Genomic DNA, 25,814 nt, shown 5'->3' with positions numbered 1-25,814 from the left:
GATACCCAAATTCCAACAAACCCATTATTTCCAAACGTAAGCAATTTGAAATACATAATATTTCAATAACTGAATCAGTTGTGATGGCATTTTTAAACAAGTTTACTAGTCAAAGTATGCAAGGCCTGTTCAGAGGACAAAGGATTTGGACATTCAAGGAAGAGACAATTCTGAAGTTTCCATAACAGGACTTAGTTTTAAAAGTTAGCATGAGCAGAGAAAACAGAACATGGACACATGCTTTCACCTCATTCCACACCTCCTGCACACACATTCAAGTATGTAATGTCCATGTGTGGGAATTTATGTACATAACTGTCCATATACCAAAATTAGAAAGCACCAATTTGAATGGAATGTTTACCACTGAATGCAGTAGCATATATACCCAGAGTTTACTCCATATTACTCTAAACCATAAAAGTTTCTTCAGCATAACCATTATCGCCTTACAGCCGTCAACTAAACAGATCACTCACTATTCAACAAGGAACACATTCTCCACTCTAGATCTGAGCCTGCTGTGCTCTACAGGCCTCTAGGCTGGGTAGTTACAAAACAGGCCAAGTTAAATGTGATTAAAACAGATTTGACTAAACTTATACCAGCTTAGAAACCAGTTCAGTATCTCAACTGTTTTAAAATGGCTATGTACAACATATAATCTGAATTATAAAAAGATTAAGGCATAAGGCTAGATCAAGTCAGCATTTTACAAAGATGTACTAGTGGTTTGTTTGGGTTTTGTTTTTTTTTTTTAAACAAATATACAATAAAAGTATACTAATGTAATAGCTTGACTTCACTTTTATTCAGATAAATAACCTGGAACAGATATTTTACTTCTAACCATTTTCCTTGAAGATCTTTACTTATTTTCCTATATTAGGCCAGTTTGTTCTCAAATTAAGTAAAATCTCAACATCCTGTTGAGCTAATTTGTAAACTCCAAGTTCATTTAACACTGCAGTAGCAGAGGGCTGGTTCGGATCCAAGATGGTTCCATTTTCTGAGGCTGAATGTAGTGCATCTTTCAAAAGGAGGGCAGAGCCAACATTTAGATTCAAGATAATGCAGGCTTCTTTTATACTATAAGAGGAAAAATACCATCACATTTTACTGCCTGAAATGAAGAGTGCCCATTTCAACTTCATGCCAGGACACAGTATATTCAGTCTGTGTTTTTTTTGTTTATCCCATTAATAAAATACTAATAACCACCTCCCCTTTCTGGATAGCTGAAAAGACAAAACCTGAACTGAAAAGATAATGCAGCCGCAGCTTTCAAGATATAGAGTAGACATCCACCTTCATGTCTTCATTGTTTTCAGTGAGACAAATGTGAGTTATAACCACCATTTGTGACATATAGTGCTTCCAATTACCCAGGTCCTTGCATTTGTTTTTTTAAACTCTAGTTTCCCCATGGAGTAAAGTAATAAAAGCCAATACTTTTTCACATTTTAATACTGGTAAAAAGTTAAGCAGGAAAGCAAGATGAACTACCTTCTCATTCAGTATACTTAGAAAAGAACACAGTATGATATATAGGTAACAACTGCTGAAATTTGAACACATTCCTTGTCAGAAGTCATCAAAAAGCAATAAGATGCCCTGTAACTGTACTTTTCTGTGCCTACACTTTCCCATTATAAATGGGGATAATACACATGAAGGGAGTGTGAAGCTTAATGTTGGAGAAGTACTTCAAAAGCCTCAACAAATAAAGCATCTTCCATTTAAGTATTATTGTAGTACCAATGTGTCACCTTCATCCTTAAACATTTCTGGACCCACTCCTGCACTCTTTATTCAGGCTGAAATCCTATTTAACTTTGTAGGGCAATTAACCTTAGTAGGAATCACAGCACTGCACCCTTAGTCCTTGTTTCTTGATGGTTTGTCCTGCTACGGCTTCTTGTGCTGTTTACATGCTTTACCATCCAATTTTCCCTAAAAGTGCAAGTCTGTTTGTAACAAACAATCCACTGCTAACCTGTAAGAACCACAGAGACAATGGGAGCTTTGCTTAAGTATTAACTGCAGGATCATACCTGATGTAGTGGTAGAGATTCTCTCCACTTTCAACACCATAATTTTAACAGATTCCTCACCCAATTAATCCAAGCTACAACCATGAAAGATGCTGATTTATACACAATGTAAGAACTTGGTATGATCAGTTGGATACTCGCTACTGAAATACTAATACTTTAGAAATTGGCTTACTTACTGTTTGAAATAATTTTCTGGCCTTTTGCAATAGTGGGAAAATAAAGGGAAAAGATTCCTAGTCATATCAAACTGAAGTTGTGCTGCTCCTCCTTCATTGAAGTGATTAGCCAGAATTACCTACATATGTATGCAAACAGATGTAATAAGTCAATTGCACTTTCGTTGTCACAGCACATATCACAACTGCAGATGCTTACCTCTTGATAGATGAACATATCCACTTTCTCTGCAAGCATTTGCCAGAAGATTTTGAACAGCGAGTAACAGAGCTGCTGTTCTAACTGCAGCAAACGATCTCTTAATGTCAACAACAGTGGGCAAGCTGTACTGGATAAGGACATTACTGCCTGCTCTGCCTGGGATGGCAAAGATAACCACCTGAAGAAACAGATGTACAACACGATGTTACAGTAAATTTATTCACAGAAAAGCAGTAGCAATGAAGCTCATCTTTTTCAAAAGTCCACAATCTCATCCATTTTTAAATTTTCTTAGGTTTCGGCTACCCCTCCACTTTCTCAAATATCCAAAAAAGATCAGTCCGCATTATGGATTAATACTCTACACCACTGGTTCTCAAACTTTTGTAATGGTGACCCCATTCATGTAGCAAGCCTCTGAGTGTGACCCCCCCCCTTATTAATTAAAAACACTTTTTTATATATTTAACACCATTATAAATGCTGGATGTAAAGCAGGGTTTGGGGTGCAGGCTGAGAGTTCGCGACCCCCCCCCATATAATAACCTAGTGACCCCCTGAGGAGTCTCAACCTCCAGTTTGAGAAGCCCTGCTGTCAGCAAGTATCCTTCTAATAATATCAAAGCTATATATTAATTAAAGGAATGCAAGATAGGACACCAGAAATCGGGGGAGGGGGCGGGGAGGGAGGGGACACGACTCCAAATGCGTAGAAACAAATCAGAAGAGAGCATTTATTTTAGAAAGCAGCCTTCCAATTTTACCCAGAAGCAAGTATTCATAGTTACATTTTTGATATGTAAATTCATTAATAAGCACTCCAATGATTGGGACCTAGTGTTGCAGCAGTTGCTTTTTGCCTACAGAGCTCTGTACCATGTCCCAGTTTAGGGTTTTCACCCTTTGAACTCATTGATGGCTACAAAGTTAAGGGGCCATTACAGTTGGTGAAGCAGCAATGCGGGGGGGGGGGGGGGGGGCTGAGTTACATCTTCTCCAGGAACTAACATTTTGGACTTTGTAACCAATCTGCAAAACACCCTCAAAGACTCTCTAGCCCTTGCTTGAGAAAACCTACAGGATGCTCAACAAGAGCAAAATGCCTGGTATGATAAACATGCCAGAGAGTGTTCCTTCAGTGTAGGTGACCAAATCATCATCCTGAAAGCACTCAAGGTCAATAAGATGGAAGCGTTGTGGGAGGGGCCATTTATGGTCCGAGAACATCTAGGAGCTGTTAATTACCTCATCGCTTTCCTGGACCCTACCCTAAAACTTAAAGTTAACTCTCTAAAGCCCTTTTATTCCCCAGAAATCAAGGTTCTCCAGCTTATAGCCCAAGAGAGAGACAACGCTGAGTGGCCTGAAGGAGTCTGTTATGAAGGAAAAAGGCACAGTGGCATAGAAGAGGTGAGCCTTTCCATAACCCTTGGGAGTAAGCAGTGACAGCAAATCTAGGAGCTGTGCACCAGCTTCGTGCCAATGTTTTCAGCCACCCCAGGATGGACAGAACGGGTGTACCACCCCATTGACACAGCAGATGCTCACCCAATTAGAGCCCAGCCCTACCAGATGGGTCCTCAAGCGAAAACCGCGATAGAAAGGAAGATCAAGGATGTGTTATAGATGGGTGTAATCTGCCCCTCTGAGAGTGCATGGGCCTCTCCAGTGGTTCTGGTTCCCAAACCAGATGGGGAAAATCCACTTTTGCATGGACTACCATAAGCTAAATGCTGTAACTCGCCCAGAGAACTATCCAATGCTATGCACAGATGAACTATTGGAAAAACTGGGACGTGCCCATCTACTCTGGCAAGTTTCTGACTACTAAAGCAGCTTTGAGGTGTACACACTGCCAAACCACGTAGTGCGCAAGAACTGTGCAGTTGCAGCGCTATTAAAAAAAAAAACGAGAGACTTAGAGCTTTCGCCGGGGCTACAGTCTTGCAGTAGCAATGTAGATGGTGGCAATTACAGTACAGCGATTGGCCTCCGGGAGGTGTCCCACAATGCCTGTTCTCACCTCTCTGGTCATCGGTTTGAACTCTACTGCCCTGCCCTTAGGTGACCAGCCGTCAACCCCACCCATTACATTCCAGTGGATGGCAACAAATAGGAAGGGGACTGGAGCACATGACTTATGAAGAGAGGGGACTGCGACTGTTTAGTCTGCAGAAGAGAAGAATGAGGGGGGATCTGATAGCTGCTTTCAACTATCTGAAAGAGGGTTCCAAAGAGGATGGATCTAGATGGTTCTCAGAGGTACCAGATGACAGAACAAGGAGTAATGGTCTCAAGTTGCAGTGAGGGAGGTTTAGGTTGGATATTAGGAAAAACTTTTTCACTAGGAGGATGGTGAAACACTGGAATGGGTTACCTAGGGAGGTGGTGGAATCTCCTGCCTTAGAGGTTTTTAAGGTCAGGCTTGACAAAGCCCTGGCTGGGATGATTTAGTTGGGGATTGGTCCTGCTTTGAGCAGGGGGTTGGACTAGATGACCTCCTGAGGTCCCTTCCAACCCTGATATTCTATGATTAGGACTTCTTGAAAATGGAGGTAGCCCTTAAAGCCCTATCACAGTTGAGCCTTAATATTCCCAAAGAAACAATTATTGTCAGATAACAAGAGTCAGCGAAGGACAGTTACCTGTTCCGTAACTGGTGTTCTTCAAGATGTGTTGCTCAGATGTATTCCACAGTAGGTGTGCGTGCTTGCCACATGCACCGGTGCCGGAAGTTTTTCCCTTAGCAGTACCCGTAGTGGGGGAGCCCCGCTGCGACCCCTGGAGTGGCGCCTCTATATCGCGCCATAAAGGGGGCTGCGCGCTCCCCCCACCCTCAGTTCCTTCTTGCCACCAGTGAAGGTAGTCGGAACTTGTGCTCCAGCATTGCTGTAGCTTCTATCCTTGGTAGTACCTCGACTGTTACTAGTTTCTGCAGTTAGTAGCCTGGCTCGGGGCATGCCCCGAGCCCCAGGCTTCAAGTCGTGCGACTCCTGTCGCAATTCCATGCCCAGAAGCGATCCACACTCCGAGTGTCTTCGCTGTCTGGGCAAGGCTCACATAAGTGGTGGTGTAAAATCTGTAAGTCCTTCAAACCCCAGACCAAGCACGAATGCGAAATCCGACTCCGGGCCCTGCTTATGGAGTTGACATTGGCCCGGGCGCCAGGCACCACGTCCTCGGTGCGGAGCAAAGCCCAATCCACCAGTCGGCACCGCTCCCCTGCCAAGAAGCAAGGCAAGACCCAGCGGCGCCGAGACAAGGACAGGGGTGAGGCCGGACCCGAGTTGGGCAGCCCACGATCCCCCTGGGGACCCAGACCTCTGACTCGTGCGGAACGGAGTAGTCCAGCCCCGTCTGCACATGCCTCCCCGACGATGAGGGTTCCGTCAACACCGGAGGCAGCCCAGGCAGCGCGCGACATCCTCGTCATGCCGGTACCGAGCGGGCCGCCCAAGCTGGGGCCCCGGTCCCGTGGGAAGACGCCGCTGGGCACTTACCAGCCCTCACCGGCCAGGTCGGCGGTCGATGTCTCTACTCGATCCACCGGGCCTTCCCGTAGCCCGCGACAGACCTGCACTCCGTTGTCGGGGTCGCCTGGGAGTGAGTCGCCGGAGTCTTCCTCGACCCACAGGGGCCGCAGGCACCGGGACAGGAAGCGTCGACTTGAAGCAATGGCATGCCCCGGGCCAGGCTACTAACTGCAGAAACTAGTAACAGTCGAGGTACTACCAAGGATAGAAGCTACAGCAATGTTGGAGCACAAGTTCCGACTACCTTCACTGGTGGCAAGAAGGTACGGAGGGTGGGGGGAGTGCGCAGCCCCCTTTATGGCGCGATATAGAGACGCCATTCCAGGGGTCGCAGCGGGGCTCCCCCACTACGGGTACTGCTAAGGGAAAAACTTCTGGCACCGGTGCACGTGGCGAGCACGCACACCTACTGTGGAATACACATGAGCAATCACTCGAAGAAGAAGAATTTCTTCTGGGAGTCCTGCTGCAGTGTGCCTCCACTATTTGCAGGGCTGTGCTTTAGAAAAGCAAAATCTAGTTAAAAACATTTTTTTTTTTTAAAGAATTGTGAAGAAATACCACAGACACTTTCCAAACATTTTACATCTCTCTCATTTCATTCATAGAAATGGATTTTTACATTAGATAGTTTTTTGCCAAGTCTTAACATTTTATAACAAATTATTAGAAGACATTAACACAAAGACTCACCTCTCTTTTTTGTACAGTTTTGCAGCATCTTTGACCTCCCTGAAGACATGGTCTACTTGGCGGGTCAACATATCATGTTTTAGGCGTTCTAGGAGGTTAATCATGTCATCAAAGACAGAGCTTTCCATACAAGCTAACTGTCCTAGCTGTAGCTTACTGAGAGCATTACTGTCTGCACAAACCTCCAGCGCAGCCTGCTGAAGCTCCAAGAAGAACTACAGAAACAAACAGATTTGGATATAAATACTAGAGCAAAAAGGTTTCTACCATGTTAACTTTTTATTTGTACTTTAATATGCATAGCTTCATCTGATAATGTGTTTCCCTAAGGTTTTTATACACTAAAAATTTGTTTTCAAAGAGAGCGATTAAAAAAAAATCTGGTAATTCTATTGTCCCTAAATGAGTATAGTGTTTTAAACCCAGTGATGGAAATAGAAAGCTGTTGTATCCCATCTGACTTCACAATAGTACTAAAAAATAATTTAGTAAACACAAGCTGAAGGGTCAAATTTTCTTCTGGCCTAAGTGACATAGGCTCCTAAATTCCATTTTCAGAAGTTCAATGTAATTTTGGGCTTTTAACTACCTGAGTCACTTTTGAAAATGAGATTTAGGTGCTTTGAAAATTTTACCCAAAAATCTCAATTCTCTGATTTCTGCAAAGTCTGACAGACATTCTATTTTTAACATACTAAGAAAAAACTACAAGACTTGGATAGCATTTAAATTGTAATAAATGTTTCCTTAACTAAAAAAAAAAAAAAAAAGTTTCTGAATTAAATTTTATAAAGAAAATTAAATGGAAGTGTTCATATTATGGTGATAGTGGCTACATATGTTAGATCTAGCATATTAAGCACTGAATTTCAACATTTCCAGTTTTTTAGTTAATCGTTGATTTTAACAGGTATTCATTAATTAAGTTGCATACTTAAATATACAGAAACAGGCTTGGATTCTGAATTAGGACACACTACCGCAAACCTCCAAGGCCATGGAGAGCCCCACTGAGGTTAATAGGGATCCGCACAGGTCTCCACTAGCAGACCCCAATATCAAATCAGGGTTTGTAGGTAGGTAAAACAAAGCATACTCTCATGGCTAGCCAAATCCACACAGACCTGGCTGTCAGATGTGTCTGGTTTCTCAATTTTACATGAAGGATCAGCAACTCACTATCAACTATAGGTGCATAGATGTGTGCTGAAAGTAATATCTTATGGCATTAGGTAAAGATATTTAAGAGCAAGAATTAAAAAACCAAGCAAATATGCTTCAGCAGAAAAAAAATCCTAAAAATTAAAATCCTCATATATTTAGAAGCAATGGATCATTAGCCAGAAAGATAGGCTGACCTGGAAATTTAGCATATTGACTATAGGTTTTAGATACATTTTAGTTTGTCGAATATAGCATAGTCTGGGATTCTTGCTTCCTGGGCTGACTGAGGCAAGAAAATTAGCTAAGGTTAGTGTGACACAATGGTGCTTTCTTTTTACAGGTAATGGAGCATTCTGCAGGTGGTAGGCTACAAGTAGTAGTGGGAGGAGGACTGTTGGCTGTAAGAGTGAAGTATAGCTCTAAACATAATGGGTAAAATAATCCTTCCCCTACTAGATTCACCCTGTTTCCTGGGAAAGTGACCACTCCTATAAATCTTACACATGAGCAGTCTCATTGACTTCTACCAGACTACTCACGTAAAGGTTAACAGAATAGGATCCATAGGTGGTCTCCCATGTAACAAGATGCTGCAGAATGGCCCTGGTGCAGTGCCAGTTTACAGGAAACTAGTCTGCTTTAGGTGTTTTGATACAGTGCATAAAAATGGCAGTATTTAAGCACTGTTTAAATGATAAGTAGTAATTTATCCTTAAATTAAGCATCTTTCACTGAATTAGAATTTACATCTGGTTCTGTTTTTCAGGACTCATCATTAATTCTGCATTTTAAGATATTGAGATGAATGAAGTGGTTTTAGTTGAGCACTACATGACAAAGCTAGTTTATTTCTTTATGTAAAACAATAATTACTCACAACATTGTCAGCCCAGTCTGCTAATACTGTTGCTATATAGTTAACAGCATTAAGAATGGCACAATAACGGAAGGCTAAAGAAGCTCTAGTCTCTTCCTTCATAACTTGAGTTAACCGGATTCTGAAGTCATCAACTAAGTCTTTTTGTAACTCCAAGAACTGTAGTTTTCTAGATGCTGTAGGAAGATTCTTATACCTGTCTGGAGAGACAATTGTAAAAATTTTTATTTTCCAGAGTAAATAAAAACAGGAACTTTTAAAAAAAAAAAAAAAAAAAAAAAAAAGTATTTTGCTTGCTTCACGACTAAGGCCACACTCCTGCAAAGACTTCCATTCATGCCTAATTTTACACCCTAAAAGTAGTCCCATTGAAGTCAATGGGACTACTTACAGTGCATAAAGTTAAGCACATATGTAAATCTCTGCAGGACTGGGGCCTAAATAAATGGTTGTTTTACTGATTTCACTATAGCATTTAATTTTTATTTTTTATTTATTTATTTACTTTTTAACTGAAAGCAAATTTGAAAAACACTTAACACTAGGTAGACCTCAGAAATCTTCCCACAAGATCTGACAGATACACATTTAGTACTCAAATAAAAATCACTTTGATGTTCATCTACTCTTACTCAGTGTAGAAAGGCTAAAGCTAGTTAGTATCTACTTTCAGGAATTCATTGTTGGTCACACAGCCATTCCCTGGGCTGAATCCCTCAAAAGAGATAACAGGACTTGTTTTATTTAATTTTTACACATAAATAACAAATATGAATTTAATTTATCTTCTTTCAAATTTAAACAAATTTCTAATGGTAATCATCAGGTGTATCACTGTAGAAATTAGTACAAATATAAAAGTTTGATCATTATCTCTAGAATTATTCATTAAAGTTCAAAGGAAAAGGCAACAAGAATTCCATTTATTTGTTAAAATGCAAACCAAACAATACTACTACTTCTTACTCCTTTGATGACTCCATAACCACTGACTTTAATGTATATTTTCTTATTGAATTATAGTTCTTGAAGTCTTAAGATGAATTCTCCTGAATAAGTGTTTCAAATTTTATCATTACCTGTGATAACCTGTAACAGAGTTGTAAAAGTTTCAGCACAGTCTGGGACTTTCATTTCATCTACATCAGTGATATCTTTATATTGCGATACCCAGGCAGCTTCAGATGAAAGTATAGAGTCCATCTTTTGAAGAGCAACTGACAGGCACACAAAAATGTTTAATAATTTAAATATTCATATATTTCTTACTTAAACTTGCTTTCGGGTTTATATATTTAAAATTTATTCTAATAAATTATCATTTTTAAATAAAAAGACTAAGAATCCTAAAATATAAGATTTAATAAAAAGTAACACTGACTAAAATACAGTTCTTAAATTTGCAAATTAAAACATCAATTGCTTCTGTTAAGATGAAGTATGTTAGAGCAATATAAAATTAGCTTATTGAAAATCATCACTAATCATAATTTTTAAAGTACTCATCAACCCTGTACAGCTGTATTTTTCCTTTACCCAAAAGAGGGTCAGAAAATTCATGGCCTATTACAGCTGTTCTTATTCTTTACAATACAACACTTAGACACTATTATCATCACTGCTTGAAAATTTACCAACATCTACTATCCTGAGGATTAAATCTTCAAAACAAGCTGAAAAGCATTGTGCTGTCATGTACTCCAAAGCCAAACCTCTGCAATTTAATGGAAAAAACCTTTAGGTACTGCATTTAACATTTTCACTCAATTATCTTTTTAAATGTAGCCTACTACACAAATATATCTGCCAATGAATTTCACCTGTCTGTCAAATAATATAATAGCCCTTTATACAGCTAATGTTGTACAAATATTCTTTTGCAACAACAGATATTTGACTAATACTCTTGAAGTCAAATAATATATTCACTGAACACTATTCAATCAGCTTTATTTACTACGGCCTGAACACACAAAAGGAGTTAGGTGCCTAAGTCCCACTTTTGGGACCAATGGGATCCACAAGACTCCCATTGAAACTCTGTAAGCACCCAAACTCACTGGACGCCTATGTTTTTTTCAGTAAAAGTTCTGCTTCTGTGCATGTGTGCTGCTGCTAATCTCCCACATTAGCCTTATAGCAATTCATAAACCAGGGGAAAAGAGGTGTTCTCCTGTCTAACTTGCCTGAGTGGCCCAATCTGGTAAGCAACTTCTGAGCATACTTATTGGATTGGGACCTCAAAAGTTTACACAAGAGAATAGGGGGAAAGTAGAACGAGACAGGCCTCCAAAATAGCTTTTAGCCTACTGGTTAGGGAACTGGGGGTCTCCCAGATGAGTACAAGTCCCCCCTCCACCTGCAGGGAAGAACAGATCTGAACTGGAATCTGCCTATTCTCAGGTGAGGGCTCTAACCATTGGGTTATAAGATATTCTGATTTGGGGAATTCGTCAATCTCTCCTATTGAAGCTGGTGCATTGTGGAATATTTAAAGAGTCATTGGAGCAGGGGGAGAGCATGCATGCATACACACACACACACACACACACCTGTGTAAGCATGGAGTGACTCTATAGACTCATGGTTAGCACATCCACTGAGGATGTGGGAGATCCAGGATCTACTGCCCCTTGCCATGACTCTTTAAATATTTAGCCACAGTGCAACAGCTTCATCAGGAAATTGAGAGATTCCCAACATTAGAATATCCCATAGCCCATAAGGAGGGCTTGAACCAGGAGTCTACCACATCCCAGGTGAGTACCCTTATCACTGGGCTAAAAGTTATAAGGAAGGTGGTCCTCCCTTCCTAGTTTCTTGCTAAAACAGCCTAAGATACGAAACTCCAAAGAGATTTCCTGGTTGTGAATCGCAAGCAGAAACAGAAGATTCCCTGTAGCCCAAACTTGGGCTCCTATCTCTGCAAAAGGGGCAGGGCTGAGCACAAACAACCTCTGGTCAGTTTCTCCCTTTCTAGTTTAAACAATCCCTGCCTAACATACAGACTACAGCATCTCTCTCTCCCTATTCACTATATATGTGCCAACTCAGGCTTTGTGTATTGTAGTGATTTTCCCGGGGACCCAACTCCTTTTCTGCATTCAAGCCTGCATCTCTCTTGCTTTTCTTATAGCTTCTTTCACTCACTCCACTCTCTCTTCCCCTATAATAGATCTTGGTGTGTCTCTTTCTCCCTATAGTGTCCTTTACTTGCTCCCCTGTACTTCTGTCTATTTTCCCTGTTATTCTTCTCCGTAAAAATTAGTAACCTCTTTTTCTTTCTACTATATTTTTCTTTCCTAACTTATCCCATCAATTTAAAAACCCACCTTCACCCAGGCACACACACAGAATATGGACATTTATCTGAGGAATAAATCCCCACAATCCAGGGGCAGCAAGCATACCAATTATGGTAGCATTAGCAAGTGTTGTTTTAAAACTAAACAGGACAGTCTTGTATAAAAATCAGGGGCCTGATCCAATATCCCTTATTCATGTGACATCCTAACTTAATGGAACTATTTGTAGAGTAAGTATTACATGATTAGGCCTTCATATATTTTTCTTTAAACAAAACCAATCATATTAAATCTTACATTTTCTTTCCACAGTTAGCCACCTTTGAAAACAGGTTTCTTCTGACAGAATATGCATGCAACTGGGAAAGCTGCTGAGATATCCATGAGTAGCGTATAGCTCTCTTTCAAACAGAAGCACCTCATCCACGAGATGACAAAAGAGATTATCGTCATACAATAGGCAAGGGATATCAGCAGCCAACTTCTCCAAAATCAGCATTACTAGAGCACGGGAAAATTCAAGCTTCAAGAAAAAAACAGAAGTCACCAAAGTAGATAGAAACTGCAAGTTAAATTTGTTAATATTTATGCATTTTTAAAACTCTTTCTGAACTAACTTCAGCCCCATCACAAATTCAGTAAGGTTAATGAAGTTGTGCTTACTTACACCACAGCTAGAATTTGGCTGTATATATAATTGCACATACAGTAACTCCTTGCTTAGCGTTGTAGTTATGTTCCTAAAAAATGTTACTTTAAGCAAAACGAAGTTAAGTGAATCCAATTTCTCCATAAGAATTAATGTTAATAAGAGGGGTTAGGTTCCAGGGAAATGTTTTTCACCAGACAAAAGACATAAGTTTTAAACAATTTAATATTGTACACAGCAATTATGATTGTGAAACTTGGTTGCGGTGGTGGAATCAGAGAGTGGAAGAGGGTAGGATATTTCCCAGGGAATGCCTTGCTGCTAAATGATGAACTAGCACTCGGCTGAGTCCGCAAGGGTTAACACACTGTTGTTAATGTAGCCTCACATTATACAAGGCAGCACGAATGGAGGGAGGAGACATGATAGACGCACGGCAGTGGCTGCAAACATTCCCTGCGGAAACTGAACGTGATGATGAACTCACGCTACCCCACTGGAGCGCATCACTCCCTCCACTTTCCAAAGTGCCGGGGGCGTGCGTGCGTGTGTCACACAGAGAGCGAGACAGACAGGTGCATTGCCCCTTTAAGTGTGCTGACCCCTCTCCAAGTACACTGCCTTTTTAGTCGATCAGCAAGTTGAGAGAGCAGCTGCGGCCAGCAGGCTCCCTCATCCTGTCATGTCCCTTCTGCTCTGTGGAGATGGGGTACAGAAGCAGGGGGAGGGCGACACCCTGACATCAGCATCCCTCTTCCCCCTGACCCCTGCACAGCAAGCAGGAGGCTCCTGGGAGCAGCTCCAAGGCAGAGGGCAGGAGCAGCACGTGGCATTGGGAGGAGGTACACCTGAACTGCCCTGCAATTGCCACACAGGGAACTTAGGGAACTGATAGGAGGGCTGCCAGCCCACCCTGGTTCCAAGCTCCCACCAGCTAGCTCCAACAGCTGCTCTTCCTGCAAGCAGTGGACAAAGCAGGCGGCTGCCAAACAACATAAGGGAATATTGCGCAACTTTAAACAAACATGTTCTCTAATAGATCAGCAACATAACAAAACAACGTGAACCCAGTTAACGTTGTTTAAGTGAGGAGTTATTGTAACATATTTGCTTACCCTTGCATTGACTGAAGAGCCTGCCTTGTCCAATATTGGCTGGATTTTATCGTCGAGGAATTTTGCATGATTTCCAATCCACATGAGTACCTGGGTTAGGTACCACTCAGGCTTGTACAAAATAAAGAAAAAAGCAAAAAACACCCAGAACATTAAAGTTAACTCCACCCAAAAAACAACTGATATATGAACAGGAATATAGATTTCACCTACAATACCCACTACAAACAAATATGAAACATAAAAGGACATAACTACTGACAAGTCAGAAAGATTATATTAAGGGTACGTTTTAAAAATAAAGTGTGATAAAAAGTTAAGTTACTAGATGTCTCAATAAATGGTTAATCAACTGTTATAACCATCCATAACACATTCTACTCATTCCTGTAACATGCTTCTAACATCTATTCAACACTGTTAACTCTTTATAAGCTATTTATAAGTGTAGCAAGAATACAAAGCATGACCAGAAAAAGCATTTGGGGGGGGGGAGAGGGGGGAAGAGTTAACGAATGCCAACTTTAAATTGGATTTTGCAATTTAGAGCAGTTTATTTTACAACAGCAGCAACATTTAAAACCTGGGTAGGGGGTTTGGCTTCGGGTGGGAAGGGAGGAAAAATGGAGGACATATATTGCTTTCAATTTAAAGCATTGTCTTTTCTGTCCCAGTAGGTCAAAAGCCCTCAAAAAAAGAATTTTATTATTTTTTTAAATCATGGACCTTCTCTGTATTTGTGATCACATAACATCCCTATGGCAACTAAGCAATTATTTACTTGGCAAATTAACATCAGAGAACCATTTGTGTTCTTGTACTATCTTTAATGCAATAAGTGTTCTCTCTTTTTTGAAAAAAGGAAAGAAGCCGCCTACTTTTGTTCTTCATTTATCTCTCCTTCCATTTGCTCTATTATTCTCTTTCCTACACATATTGCTCTGTCACCACACCCACTGTCTCCTCTCCCTCTCAACTGCATATGCCTCTTCTGGCTGATAGGGAAAAGACACACAACTGAGAATGAAGCTGATTGAGAGGCCAGTTGCCCTCATCATCCTTTTATGTAGCATCCTCCCCTACTGGAAATAGCTATGCCGGTGGCTCCTCCTAGTTTCCAGTAGAAGTAATGAAAACCCGTAGAAGTAATTAAAAAATGCAACTAGCCCTTCACAGACCACCAGTGAAATAGTTTGAGAACTAATGCCAAGGTGAAATGTATTTAGTTTACCCAAAAATGTTACATGCGACCACACAGATTAACCTTAAAACTTTGTTACTACAAGCAGTTTATATACATGCTAAATATCAACTTTTCAGACTCTGACGCAGTTGTATTGGAACAAAAAGAAAGGAAACATTCTTATAAAAATGTACCTGTATTTTAACCCCCAATGAAAGCCACCAAACTTTGAGGGCATTTAATGTGCGCGCGCACACACACACACACACACACACACACACTTCCACATTTGGCGGGAGGGGAGGATTAGACATCTGCAATTTAATGTAAGTTTTTTTTTTTATTTAAATTAAATTAAAGCCAAAAACTAATTATAATCCCAAGCCATTGTCAGTTAGATTTTAAACCAAGAGCCTATTTTAATGCAGAGTCTAACACCTGTAAATATAGGAATAATAAAAATGCTATCACATGACCAAATTCACTCCCTTTTACACACAAACTTAAGTAGCCAGGACTGGTAAAAGGGATTTTCCATAGGGACGAAGAGAAATGAATCCATCCTTCTCAGGCTGTGGAGTCTACCCAAGGCTGCAATAGTACCAGCTTCAGTGCCCCCCCCCCCCCAAACAAAGGGATTTGGCAGGTGCAATGGAGGAATATCCCATTGCCAGGGAATCTCTGCAGTGCAGCACTTTGCCAAGCAGGGGATAGGACTTGTGGAGGGTCTTCAAGTGTTTTTTCCACCTCCATACACATACAAGCCCAAGGTCCTCCATGCAGAGAGCAATATTTGGGCCACAATTTTACTACAGCACTGTATGTTTTATATAAAAAAGGTTGGGTTTTTTTGTTAAGTACTGCAATTAAAAGTAAATCAAGAAATGTTTTCCCCATACCTTGCTTAAAACATTAGTTTGTCTATTCCCAGTAAAATGATACTTGAATCTTTTCTGAAGAGAGTTCAGCATGATTTGCATTGGAAGGATAATAGGTGGTGATGGAGGCAGAGAATACTTCTCTGGCAGTTGTTTTGGTTTAGTTAGTAATTCATCTCTAAGGTTTAAGAGTCAAAGGTAAAATATTTTATTGGCAGATCATTGTTATAGAAGTACTGAATTCTCAACATCATAACTTGAGACAGCTAAGAAATGTTACATTTCATTTCTATAGTCCCCTTTCTTTACTGCAGTCACTACACATACTATAAAATGATCAAAAACCTGCAATGAAAACTATTTCTATATGTAGAATACTTCAACATTAAACTTGTGTTTAATATAACAGGCTGATTACGACTGATTTGTGATAGCAGCAGTCAGTCAATTTGGTTTACAAAAAAATCACCTCTAGTCAGGACTGCCAAGACAAATGTGGGTTGTCCTATCCTCCATTGACAGACACACACACACTTGTCATTACTATACTGAAATGGAGAAGCAGAAACTCAGATTATTAGTAATGCAAAACAAGAGCTTCTTAGTCTCTGATTTATATTGACCCAAACTGGCAGAGATCAAAAGCTGTTTTTACCATCTGAGGACTGCTCAATGGCTTATGTGAAAAATATTAGTGGTCTCAGTCCAGTTCCAGGGAACAGGCAAATGTACCACCACAATTTTCACTTTTGTGGGTAATCTTGCCAGAGGGCCCAAGGACTGAATAGCATGAAGGTTAAACTATCTTCCTCACTTCCCCAGAGGTGAGTCCACTAGAATCGTGGTTGGCACAGCATTGCTGCTGCCAAAGCTACACTTTTTCCATTGGCAAACAATTTCTAGTATTGTTAACTGGGCACTTACTTGTTTTATTAAAAGAAAAAAATGAACATAGAAATACTAAACCCGCAAACCTACTTCACGCTTAGTGAGAAATGTCCAGCTTAACAATGATTTAAAATAATCAGTACACTGGATGACTATCACACATTTCTTCTTTGGAGCGTGCATCTCTTAAGTTTGTTAGTTATTCTTACTGAAATTCCCTGTGAATATAAGACATTAATTCAAAAAGGATACGATGTTTGCAATTTCAGAAGCTGAGAAAACAGAGTCTCCAAATTATTATATATTTCTGGAACATTAGCCGGTGCAGCAAGGCCAAAAACCTGAGACTGTGGTGGCCCAACAAATGGCCAATGAAGGTGAGTTAATATTTCCTCAAAATCACTGTAATAGAAAACATATTCATCAACATGAATCAACGATACAATGCAAAGATGAAATAACTATGGTGCATTTCCTACCTTGACAGTTTGTCCTTAAGAATTTTATGCCAGAACTTAACAGTAGACCTCACAAAAGTAAGAAGATGAGAACAAGACGACTCCTGAAGCTTAATATCCAATTCTGCCATGGATGCCAGAGTAGTAGCTGCCTCTGGCACATTGTTGGTCATGAGATACTGCTGAATATTATCACTATAAAATATATAAAGCAAAATCATGACTAGAATGCACTGAGACAATTTTTAGCAACACTGAGAATAGTTCATTATTTACCTGTCTTACTGTATAATGAAAGTGAATAAAGCAATTGGGGGGGAGGAGGGCTAATATAAAATATTTTCCAGGTCGGCAGCTAGGTGACCTTGCAGTTAGTGCTGTGCACTGCTACCTGAAATACCTAGATTTCTGGTCCATGCCTCTTGCTACCTACGTTGAGGGTGCATTACTGAAGAACAAGAGGATAGCTCTTGATGAGAAATTAAGTGTTTTCAAATCTGCAATGCAACTCATTTAAATAACGTTTTAGATAAATATTTTATTCTCACCAAAACGATAAAAATAAAGAGATGTCAACCTACATAATGCAAATGCATCTATCCCCATATCCAAAATATAGTAATCACCAAATTTAGTTGCAAATGAAAGCAATGGCAGATCAAAATTAGGTATGAATTTTTAGTCAGTAGGTGAATTAACAAGGGTTATAACTATTTGCATTTAAAAATATAGATTTACAACTCCAAAAATGTCTCAAATTTGTTTATTACCACCTAAGCCCTACACTAGACTGCAGGAAAAAGATACTTAGAAGTCCAGGTGGGCCTATTTTACCTTAACTCTTCTATTTGTGAAATCCATTTTAGATAAGCAAGGTGTCGTTCAACCTCTTCTATTTGACTAATCAGTACACCAAGATCCTCCATCCATGGCTGGGCTGTCAATAGGTGGCTATTAATTGAATCAAATAAAACAGTTTCTTCCTCCAGGAGCTGACTAAGAGACTTCTTAGAATCCTCCGCATTCTTTAAGGCATTCTGAATTCTTTTGGGGACTTCTGATGAAACTGTAAGTACCTGTATTTAGGGAGGAGTTATACATCTGACATACAAGTACTAAGACCCCTCTTTCAATGATTAAACAAATGTGATCTTTTACAGATCTCCGTGCATAGTAAAGCATAACAGAAAATGACAGCTTAGCTTAAAACATTGTGTAGGATGTTATCAAAATGTGCTGATGTAATTAGATGCATGCAATTGGTGGTACATTTTTAATATTTCAAGGAGTTGAGAAATAACTAACAGAATGCTTACCTGTTCCTCTAATTGCTTTTTATTTTCTGATAGCTCCTCTATAAGTTTGCCAAGTTTTCTTAGACAATTAAGGTCAGTTCCAACTTCTCTTTCAACAAATTCAGCTACATAGTAAGGGATGTCACAGCGATCTGGGTCTCTAGTGACTTGTTCCCTTCCAACATTAATGGCTGCCATGTTTTCATCACCTGCAGAACTGAGTTAAAGAGTCTGTAGTTAGCCACGACCCACACAGCACTATCAACTACCATGGACCTTCATGTGGAATGGGGCAACTGAAAATACTATGTTCCATTCAACTACTCACATGCATAAAGATAGCCACATGCATAAGCCTTTGGAGAACCAAGGCCTACTTATGCAAAGTATGACACGCTATTATACATTCTGCTGGGGACATCGTGCCCATCACTCAACAGAACTGAAACATGTCTGCTACCCAGAGAAGTCAGTCGGCTTTCATTTCCACTACCATACATTTTTCTAAAACTAATTCAATATTTTTATGTCTGTGCTAGATGGTATATATAAAAATACTTGAAAATGTAGAGAGGACTTGCCTCAGCCCTACAGGTAGCAAAAAGGCTCCAGGTATGCCATCACTAGCAAAGTATATAGTGGCAAACTGCACACAAAGCAGCACACGATGTGTTGACAGACAGCATTTCAGAGACATACAAAAGAAGAAAATTCCCATAAATTATCAAATGTGCTGAAATGAGCTGATCATCTTAAATCTTTGCTTTGGAAGCAGCACCTCCTGGCCTACAGCTTTGTCAGTGGCCAGGAAAGTCAGGAACTGGGAGGATATAGATATGTGAAGAAAATAATATCAAATTAGTTAAGTGTTTGATCAGATTAAGATCCAACTCCCCGATCCAACCATCTTCAAAAATTAAAATAAAGTTTTAGATGCATTAATATGCTTTTAAAACTTTATCTAAACTCTGAAGCAAGTTATCATTCCAACATCAAAAAGGAGATTTAAAACTATATGAACAAGCAGTTAAAGGAACACTACCAATTTAAGAAATTATTTCAGTTTGAAAATTTTTACTCTTTTTATAACAAACACATGAAAGAGATTAACGAAATATCTCGTTCCAGTTTACCTTGTGTAGTTGACAGTGTTCTGTGTATTTAATTATTTCTTGTTTCCTTTTATGTGTGGGTCCCGCACACAGCAACAGGCAAAAGAGAAAAACCTTTTAAAAGTAGGAAAATGTACTTGTAACACCATAAAAATTGGCAGGTAAATCAAAGGAAGGTGTAGGAACTGACATTCCTTACATTTTTTTCCAATGAACTACATTTCAAGGTAGTATCCCCTTTTTATGAATCTATTAGTAATTTATTAAGAGATTTGCACCTTCATTGCTTGTTGCCCACATCAAAAATGAAAGGGGTTCTATGCTACACATAAAGACTCTCCAAGAGACAGGATTTTTTTCTTTAGGGAAGGATTATTAATAAACTACTGGCTTAAGAAACTGAGTTACAGTAAATATTCTATTCATGCTCTCATATGGCCCTTATCACCAAACTATCTGAGCATCTTTCAGAAGTGCACTGAGCACCATGACTAATGTCTGTCATGACTAACATCTGTCATATGTGGTGGGCCTCCAAGGAGAAATTGTGTTTTTTAAAAATATTTTATTGTACATAGACAAACATCTGCAAAACTATTTATTCTCCTTCAAACTCTCACCTGCTATGAGGACTACAAAAAAATTGACCACTGTTAGGCTGCTGGTCTGTTGAGACCAATGCCTATCATGCTGACCAATACTGTCTCAATGTTCCCTTGCAGTCCCCTGTCCATCTACTGTTTATCTTATACTTAAAATCCCTTCCCCCAAAAGCCATGGGTCTATCTTTTTATTCTGCATTTGTGTAACACCTAGCATAATAGCAGCCAGGTCCATGACTAGGGCTAGTAGACATTAAATAATACATATAAAACTACAACACCACCACCACCACCCTGTGCTATGGGCATAATAGTAAAAGTAAGTCGAAGAAGTGCACCTTTCACTCAAAACAAAATGTCACCATCTTGGACCAGGCCAAAGAAAGCACTGTCTTCTGGACTCAGGACTATGAGGCCCAGGGTATTTACACTCCCCTAGTGCAGAGGTTCTCAACCTTTTTCTTTCTGAGCCCCCAACCCCTCCCCCCAATGCTAGAAAAACTCCACAGCCCACCTGTGCCACAACTGTTTTTCTGCATATAAAAGCCAGGGCCAGCATTAAGGGATAACAAGCAGTGCAACTGCCCAGCACTCCATGCCACAAGGGCCTTGCGAAGCTAAGTTGCTCAGGCTTCAGCCCCAGGTGGCGAGATTTGGAGCCCTGGGCTTCCGCCCCAAGTGGTAGGGCTTTGGCTTTCTGCACTGGGCCCCAGCAGGTCTAATGCCAGCCTGCTTGGTGGACCCCCTGAAACCTACTTGCAGCCCCCAGTGGGCTCCAGACCCCTGGTTGAGAAGCACTGTCCTAGTGTACAATGTATGATGTTGAGCTAAGCAACATAGGCCCGTCTCAGGGCTTGTCTTCACTACCACGCTAAACTGGCCACCACTGCAGTCGATTTAGCATGTGTGGTGAAGACGTGCTAAATCAGCTGTCAACTTAATTACTCCACTTCAATGAGAGGCAGAAGCTATGTCTACTGGAGATACTCTCCTGTCAACATAGGGCATTGCTGACACTGCTTTAAGTCAATGTAAGTTACATTGCTCGGAGGGGGAGGCGGTTTTTTTACACCCTTGAGCAACCTAACTTAGACAAGCCCTTAGCAAGTCATAACAACCTATTGCTAGCAGAGAAGTTCAAGCACAATCAGGATGTGCCATGCCACCCGTAGGGTTGCCAACCCTCCCTGTTTGGCTGGGAGTCTCCCAGAATTGGGCTCAATCTCCGAGGCTACTGAAGCCAATTCGGGAGATTTTAGGCAGCTAAAGTCCAGCGTTGCAGCAGGGCTAAAGCCACTCCCAGAAGCAGCAACATGTCCAGCAGCGGCTCCTAGAAGGAGGTGCGGCCACGGGGGTCTCTCCCCCCCCCCCCCCCCGCACTGACTCCGCAGCACCCATTGCCAGGAATGGGGGACCGCGACCAATGGGAACTACAGGGGCGGTGCTTGCAGGTAGGAGCAGCCCACAGAGCCGCCTGGCCACCGCCAGACATGCTGGCACTTCCAGGAGGTAAACGCCGCCCGGCCAGAGCCTGTACCCCTCCCGCACCGCAACCCGCTGCCCCAGCACCCTCCTACACCCAAACTCCCTCTCACAGCCCGCACCCCAGTCCTGAGCCCCCTCCTGCACCCAAACTCCTTCCCACAGTCTGCACCCCCCAACACTCCACCCCAGCCCCCTTCCACACCCCAGCCCCAGCCCAGTGAAGGTGAGGAAGAGGGTGGAAGTCTGGAGTGGGTGGGGGCAGGGCAGGGATGTGGCCTTGGGGAGGGGTAGGATATTTGGGTTTGTGCAATTAGACAGCCGGCTACCCAAGACAGCCCACAGCATCCATGGGGACCACTATCTCCCCACCTACTGCTCACCTGGGGGGGGGGGCTGCTCCTCCCCCTGCAGCAGGCGAGGCGGTTGCTCACCCCTCAGCCCCCACCACAGAGCGGGGCAGATGGGGGAACAGATCTCCGCGGCCAGCAGCAGGCTGGACCCCTGCGCCCGAGGGAGTCCCGGGGTCTCCTCAGCCTGCCCTGCCGCAGTCGCCTAGGCCCCACACGCTGTTAGCGTTGCCATGGCCCCTAGCAGCCAGCCCCTCTCCTTGGTAGGCCCCCGCACCTCGCTTCGCCTGCCGCGAGCTGAGGCTCCTCACACGCCGGCGTCGGGAGCGGGCAACAGCGGCCGGCCTGGGCTGAACGAGGCCGCTTACCGTTACCGCAGGAACGGCCACGAATTATTCACCCACCGCCGAGCGCCGGGGGCTCTGCCCCGCCCCCTCAGCTCCGCCACCTGCCAGCCCAGCGCAGCGGAAAATCCCGAAGTTGCTCCGAGTCCCGCGAGAAGTGGGAGGAAAGAGGGAGACTGTAACGTACCCTCGGCTCTGTCCCACCCATCAGGATCACGTGATGCCATCCCTGCCACAGAAGAAAGCGCATGCGCGCGGCTAAAGGTTGCTTCTGCGCGGCTGGAGTCGGGGAGCGCCGCGCGGTGCCCAGAGCCCTCCTCGCGCCTCACCCCCGCCCACCTGCAGGAAGCCCCGAAGCAGGGGAGGGGGAGGAGGCGGAGCTAGGTGAGCTGGGGCCGGGGGCGGGGCAGGGAGCTGCCAGACATTTTGTTAAATGTAAAAGCCCTTTAAAGGGCTTCTACATTTAACAACCGGTTCCCGGCTCCAGCTCACCACAAACAATAGGTAAGTTTATGCAGGATAGGTACATCAGTGGCTATTAGCCAAGATGGTCAGGGGCACATCCGCATGCTCTGGGTGTCTATAAACCTCTGCATCCGAAGAAGTGGGCTGTAGCCCGCGAAAGCTTATGCGCTAATACACTTGTTAGTCTCTAAGGTGCTACAAGTACTCCTGGTTTTTTTGCAGATACAGACTACCACGGCTGCTACTCTGAAACCTATAAACCTCTGAGTGCCAAAAGTTGGGACTAAATGATGGGCTGGATCACTCAATAAATTGCCCTGTTCTGGTCATTCCCTTTGAAGGATCAGGCACAGGCCTTGTTGGAAGACAGGACACTGAGCTAGATGGACCATTGGTCTGACCCAGTATAGCCATTCTTATGTTTTCAGAAAAGGGTGGGTGCAATTCTCCGTGCAAGGGCAGAGCACTGTTATTACAGATGCAGGAAACTGAGGCACAGCTGGGTTCTCTATATTTACCACAGGGGACTTGGCACACAGAGGAGCCAATAATAAGACCCAAGGAACTCAGCTGGCATCTAAAAGGATCTGCACCACCTCCAGATCCAGCACATCAAAATGCAACAATAGGTGGGGGAGGAGGGAAAAAACAGGCTCCAGAAAGAGGTAAAACAGCAAGAGACCATGGTATATGGGGCCTTTACAAGCAGAAAATAGCTGAAAGTTTTAAGACTCAGATTCTCCAGTTCATTGCGGCCACTGTGCATGGTGGAAGTGTCACAAAGTGGCCTCAGAATGGCTGGAGGGAGTATATGGAGAATGCTAACAGATGGTTCTCATGCAGAGGGCAGAGTCAGCTTAACAAGTGAAGGAAGGGGGTGCATGAAGTGGAGCCCCAATATGCCTGTTTCACCACAGTTGTAAATTAAACTGCTCCACTGCTGAGGTTAAGAGAGCTGCAAGAGTCTTCTGGAGCCTGTCCACGACACAATGAAAAAAATGGGCAGGGTAGAGAATCTGCCTTCTAATAATTTAGTCTAGGACAGATTAATGCCCTATATTTTAAATACTTATTTCAGATTTAGATTTGTTTACTATTATTTGTACAGGACTAGCATAATAGATCTATCTTCAGTTTGGCTGGATCAATAGTGGCAGAGTTCCCTCATTTCCCATTGTCTACAAAGGCAATTCTGGGTAACCAGCAACTAAGAAATCAGGCTACTTAGGATGCTTAACTTTAGACAACCATACTTTTAAATGTTGTCATTAATATATGTAAAGTAGCAGAATGGGATAAATATGACTGAAGATAATGAAATAAACTCATAAGCTATCACATTTAAAAATGCATTTATTATTTTAATGATCTCCTGATCTGAAAAAAATGTGAAGAAACAAAATGGTCTTTCCTGAGAGAGAGAAAAAAGGGTATCAATATAAAGCTGACAGTTAATTTTCCAGTGACCAATTTAGGTCAAGAATATTTGTCATAACAGATCTACACACTGATGGTATAAAGCAGTGGTCGGGAACCTTTCAGAAGTGGTGTGCCGGGTCTTCATTTATTCACTCTAATTTAAGGTTTTGGGTGCCAGTCAGACATTTTAACCTTTTTAGAAGGTCTCTTTCTATAAGTCTATAATATAGAACTAAACTATTGTTGTATGTAAAGTAAATAAGGTTTCAAAATGTTTAAGAAGCTTCATTTAAAATTAAATTAAAATGCAGAGCCCCCCGGACCAGTGGCCAGGACCCGGGCAGTGTGAGTGCCACTGAAAATCAGCTCACATGCCGCCTTTGGCACCTGTGCCATAGGTTGCCTACCCCTGGTATAAAGCCTAAACTGGCATATAAATATGAATCAAATGCATTACCTAAATTTCTGCATCAATAAAAAACATATTTCAAGACAGGCTGAGATATATGAGCAGAGTCAATGCTCCTTACACCCCTGAGAGGAAGAAAAAAAATGTTTATATTAATTTTTACAGGTACTGACACGCTGGCAGATCAGATACCAGCTCATGCCAAGGCCCCAGGTCTCACTGAACAGTTACAATTGCATAGCTGGAAACAGGCTTGTTTACTCATGTGTTACCATCCTCAGATGCTGTTTAGACTTTATAAAATGCTTGTAGGATGCTGCATATATTAATCTAATTTATAATCTCTATAACCCAGGGTATAAATGTATATTGAGTGTTTGCATTGTAAACCTGTAACTGTATAACTCAACAAAACTGGAAAACAGCATTAAGGTAAAGTACTCCCCTTACATACAAGAATGGCCAATTGAAAGCAATTGAAATATTGCATAGCATCAGAGGACAGAGACTTAGTTGATTCTAGTCCTAACTCATGTCTCTATTCAGTCCATGATTTTTACTGTCTAGCAAAATTATGACTTTAAGCTCTCAGGCTTATCTTTTGAGTGTCTTGTGCAGGTTTCCTTTGAGGTGAGGACTGATAGGTGAGAAATAGAGTGATTTTTTTGTGAAAAGTGTTCACCTACAGGTGATGTGGTGTTTTTGTCTTTATCATTTTCTTGTTTGACTTCATTCAAGAGCGTAGTGATTGTCTCATTTCACCTACATCAGTGGTTCTCAACCCAAGGCCCATGGGCCGCTTGTGGCCCAATCAGCACACAGCTGCAGCCCATGTGACATCCTCAGGGCCATACAGGTAGCATATTGATGGCATGGATGGGGCCCACATAAAACGGCTGCATAGGTCACCCAATCGGTTGAAACCCACTGACCTACATATTTCTATTAGGGCATTTAGTGCAAAGGATGAGGTACACCCCATATTGTGACAGGCATATGTAGGACCCATAGATCTTGAAAAGTGTGTTGTGGAGGATGTTGACCATTGTAGCAGTGGAGATATGTCAGCAGGGTTTGAATCTGTTGCTCAGTTAGGGTCTAGTGCTTTTGAGTTGGTGTATCCTGATTTGTGGGGAGCTTGTTTCTGATGATGAGCTT

At 41.9% G+C, this 25,814-nt stretch overlaps 1 protein-coding gene across 5 annotated transcripts; it reads right to left on the bottom strand.

The window, feature by feature from the left end:
- Positions 1-791: 791 nt before the first annotated feature.
- Positions 792-22,569, bottom strand: RINT1 (RAD50 interactor 1). 5 transcript variants are annotated; one of them, XM_034766419.1, is made up of 15 exons: positions 22,551-22,569; positions 19,607-19,699; positions 18,495-18,690; positions 18,013-18,254; positions 17,200-17,373; positions 16,973-17,122; positions 15,854-16,010; positions 13,772-13,882; positions 12,305-12,530; positions 9,782-9,919; positions 8,703-8,902; positions 6,662-6,876; positions 2,433-2,613; positions 2,234-2,352; positions 792-1,089 (listed from the first exon to the last, which is right to left on the bottom strand). In XM_034766419.1, the coding sequence occupies exons 3-15, from the start codon at positions 18,669-18,671 to the stop codon at positions 873-875; spliced, it is 2,307 nt and encodes a 768-aa protein (XP_034622310.1). In that variant the 5' UTR covers positions 18,672-18,690; positions 19,607-19,699; positions 22,551-22,569; the 3' UTR covers positions 792-872. The 5 variants fall into 5 exon arrangements, with proteins under 5 accessions (XP_034622310.1, XP_034622292.1, XP_034622302.1 ...); XM_034766401.1 differs by lacking the exon at positions 22,551-22,569 and adding an exon at positions 22,388-22,526; XM_034766411.1 differs by lacking the exon at positions 22,551-22,569 and adding an exon at positions 22,297-22,505.
- Positions 22,570-25,814: the final 3,245 nt, after the last annotated feature.

Source organism: Trachemys scripta, chromosome 1 (genome assembly GCF_013100865.1).
Source record: "Trachemys scripta elegans isolate TJP31775 chromosome 1, CAS_Tse_1.0, whole genome shotgun sequence".
Classification (NCBI taxonomy): Eukaryota; Metazoa; Chordata; order Testudines; family Emydidae; genus Trachemys; species Trachemys scripta.
Note: the sequence above shows the minus strand (reverse complement) of the source record. Positions and strands in the feature narration are given on the sequence as shown.